At 35.0% G+C, this 4,356-nt stretch overlaps 1 protein-coding gene across 1 annotated transcript; it reads left to right on the top strand.

Annotated features, from left to right (window-relative positions):
* The first annotated feature begins 478 nt into the window (after positions 1 to 478).
* Positions 479 to 1,438, top strand: LOC109679430 (olfactory receptor 51F1-like). The gene is given in 1 exon segment (XM_020154640.2): positions 479 to 1,438. A coding segment is annotated over 1 exon segment (960 nt).
* The last annotated feature ends 2,918 nt before the right edge of the window (positions 1,439 to 4,356 follow it).

Genomic DNA, 4,356 nt, shown 5'->3' with positions numbered 1-4,356 from the left:
GTCTGGAAATTTGCATCCATAGAAACATTGTAGACACATGGATATATTTAAGTGGATATCTCTTACTCATTTTACACACAACATATTCAAATTTCAGTGCATCAATTTTTCTGTCTTTAGCTACTGTTGTCTTCCACATTAGAGCAGTTACTTTTTTTATGGTCCAATGAATGCTTAAGCCTTCACATATAGAATCTGAGCTTTACAAATCTATCAAAATAAAAAATAATTATCATAAAGAAGTGTAAAATTATATGAACCTATTTTTTCTTTGGCTTAAGGGTAAAACTTCTTAAATCTCTCTTAATATCCAAAATTATGATAGATAGATGAATATTATACTTTGATCTGGATTAATTTCTATAATACAGACATTATCTATTACCTTAGATAACTTTCCAAATCAAAACTTATCTAAATGTTTTTAATAACAGTGTAATTTATTATTTCTATAGGATGACAGCATGTGTAAGGACAAATGCTACAAATCCAGTAAAACATGAAATTACTGAGTAACTTGACATCTAAATTCCCAACATTCTCATTGACTGGCATTCCTGGCCTAGAGTCTGCCCATGCCTGGATCTCCATCCCCTTCTGTTGTTTTTATGCCATTGCCCTCTCTGGGAACAGCATGATCCTGTTTGTCATTACTACCCAGCACAGTCTCCATGAACCCATGTGCTATTTCCTCTCCATGCTGTCAGCCACCGACCTGGGCTTGACTGTTTCTACAATGTCAACAACACTGGGTATCCTCTGGTTTAATGCAAGAGAAATCACTCTAGATGCCTGCATTATCCAGATGTTTTTTCTTCATGGATTTACTTTTACGGAATCTGGTGTGCTCGTGGCTATGGCTTTTGACTGCTATGTAGCAATCTGTGACCCTCTCGGGTACACTACAATTCTTACTAATTCCAGAGTCATTCAGATGGGTCTCCTAGTGATTATACGAAGTGTGTTATTAATAGTTCCTCTACTTTTGCTCCTTAAGCCTCTCTCTTTCTGTAAAATGAATACACTTTCCCACTCCTACTGTTACCATCCAGATGTGATTAAATTAGCATGTTCAGACACTCAGGCCAACAGCACCTTTGGATTGGTTGATCTCCTTCTAACAACAGGGATAGATACACCATGCATTGTGCTATCTTACATCTTGATCCTTCGCTCTGTCCTCAATATTGCCTCCCCCAAAGAACGGTACAAGGTCTTTAGCACCTGTATCTCCCACATCGGAGCAGTTGCTGTTTTCTACATCCCCATGATGAGCCTGTCCTTGATACATCGCTATGGTCACTCTGCCCCCAAAGTGGCCCATTCAATTATGGCCAGTGTATACCTGCTTTTACCCCCTGTGCTGAACCCCATCATCTATAGTGTAAAAACAAAACAGATCCGTGGGACTATATTTAGTCTTCTCCTTACAAAATAATCAGACATTTTAAAAGTTGAAACAAACTTGATATAAAAGATTTTCACTATAGAAAAGCAGTGCTGGTAGGTTATTATTGGTTATAGTTATTCATATTTTCATTTATTAATAAAGATTCTATGTTTACAATCACAAAATATAAGTATGATATGTTACACCAAGAATATGATAGTCTAATAAGAGAGAAAGGAAAATAATAATAATAAACTAATGAAAATAATACAGCATCCAACATTTCCTGGTTGTTTTATATTAGGTATCCTACTATATATTTCTAAAACATATTCCACTTATTCTTCAAAACAATCTCGTGAAATGCATAGCATTACTAATAAATAAATACATAAATGCTTTATAAATATATTAACTGATATTATTATATATTTATGTGTATTACTATACCTATTTATGTTTAGTTACATAAATATGCATTGATAATTAATTTATATCTAAAGACATTTAGGCCACACAACTAACATAAAGCAAAATTGGGATTTAAATCTAGACTGCTATATTGCAAACTCTGTCCAAAGCATTTAGGAAAAATATTTTAAGATCAAAACTAGACTTTGATCTATGGATCTCCATGGATCCATGATATTTCTGAAAAGATTTTTTTAGTATTTTCAGAGTATACCTTAGCTTGTTTTCTTTATGGATAATACATAAAATAGAAGGGTAGAAAAAGATCATTCATGTCACATAACATTAAGCCATTATCCAATGATGGACAGGCAGTCTAAAGAAATGCTTCAGAAATTAAGCATATTTTTTAATTCAATGCAGGATATGGGGGCTTTAGAGAACTAGAAATGATATCTTGAAGTCGCATGCAAGGAAATTTAGAAATTCTTATCCTTTTTCTACACAATGGCCTTTATGAATTTGATGAAACCTATGTACTCTTCCACAGAAACAAAGATAAATATGTCATCATTTTTCATAAAATGTCAGGCTTCAAAAGTGCCATGGCTCCCTTTTCTAACCAAGAACTAAGAAAAAGAGTTATAAATGGTGGAACAAAGCTGAACCAAAAACGTTTGGTTCCTGAAAAGTTCTTGGAATAACTATTTTACATAAAATGTTAGAGGAAAATAAAGAGGTAAACTTGATGGGAGTCCTATCAATTGCATGTCAATAAAATTTATGAGAATCAAGTTTATGGTAAAGTGGTGATAGACAGGAAAGATGTCCATGCATTACACACACACACTAGGGGCAGCAGTGTATGGAGCCAGCACACTCCAGCTTGCAAGAACTATTTTGTGTTCATCTCTTTCCAATGATATCATATCATCTTGAAATCACCATAATGAGAATAGTTCCACTATGGGAATTCACAAACATTATAAATAAGAACTTTTCCCCAAAAAGTTTTGATTCATCAGCACATCTATATGTATACTTAATTATGTTTGGCCTTCCAATGAAAAATAGAAAGTAAAAGACCCCTGAACACATTTCCTGCACTCAAAAAGTCTCAAACCTAATCTGTGAAACATCAGCATGGGAAAAATTATAAAATAAGGCATGTTAGAGGACTGATAGTAACACAATAGCAGTATTTTACCCCATTTATGTTGCCATCTAAGTTGAAAGGGTTTCCAAAAGTGCATCAAGAAGAGTATTTTGGAAGAAACTCTGTGGGAAGATATAAGAAACATCATGTCACTATTTCACTAATTACCAGAAAATACTTCCCTAAATTCTAAATTTACAGGTCCTTGGATCTTATGGTAGTTCTATTTTGAGATTTTTAAAGGGACCTCCATATTGCTTTCCACAGCAGTTGCACTAATTTTCATTCCCACCAACAATGAGAAGTGTTCCTTTTTTCCCCATATCCTAGTCAGCATTTGCTTTTTGGGTTTTTTTATTCTCCTTTCATTTTACCGTTTTTACATTTACTTACATGTGTATACATTGTTTGTGCCACCCGCCTCTTACCCGCTCACCACTTCACCCCTCCAATTCCCCACTTCCAGGCAGAGCCTTTTCCGCCCTCTTCTTCTCCAATTTTGTTGAAGAGAAAACATAAGAGATAATAAGAAAGACATGGCATTTTTGCTAGTTTGGGATAAATATAGCTATTCTGAGAGATTCCTAGTGTTGCTTCCATGCACTTGTGAATTGCAACCCACACTGGTTCATTTCTACCAGACCTCTTCATTATTTTTTGATCCCCTTCCCATAGTGGCCTCTAGTAATTTAAGATTACTTTATTCGCTCCTCAACAGGGAGCACATCAACCACATTCAAGTTTTAGGCTTCCTTTCCTTTCCATATTTCTCCTGTGCATGTTCTCCCCTTAGTGTATGACCCATGTCCAATAATATATTACTACATTTGTTTTGGGTCTATAATCCACATATAAGGGAGAACATGAGATTTTTAGCCTTCTGAACCTGGCTAACTTCGCTTAAGATGATGTTCTCTAGTTCCATCCATTTACTTACAAATGATAAAATTTCATTCTTCTTTGTGGCTAAGCAAAATTTCTTGTGTATAAATACCACATTTTCTTGATTCATTCGTCAGTTGTGGGGCATCTTGGCTGTTTCCATAGCTGGGCTATTGTGAATAGTCTGCAATAAACATGGCTGTGCAGGTGCTTTTGTTATAACTTGAGTCATATTCCTTCAGGTATATCCCTAGGAGTGGTATTGCTGGATCACATGATAGATCTATGTTTAGTTTTTTAAGGAGCCTCCATAATGTTTTCTATAATGGTTGTACTAGGTTACATCCCCACCAGTAGTGTATGAGGGTTCCTTTTTCCCCACATCATCCACACGTTTGTTGTTGGTGGTGTTTTTGATTATAGATATTCTAACAGGAGTGAGGTGGAATCTTAGTGTGGTTTTGAATTTCCTTTAATGGCCAGAGATGGTGAGCATTTTTTCATTGTTTTTTTTTTT

Source organism: Castor canadensis, chromosome 1, assembly GCF_047511655.1.
Source record: "Castor canadensis chromosome 1, mCasCan1.hap1v2, whole genome shotgun sequence".
Classification (NCBI taxonomy): domain Eukaryota; kingdom Metazoa; phylum Chordata; class Mammalia; order Rodentia; family Castoridae; genus Castor; species Castor canadensis.
Note: the sequence above shows the minus strand (reverse complement) of the source record. Positions and strands in the feature narration are given on the sequence as shown.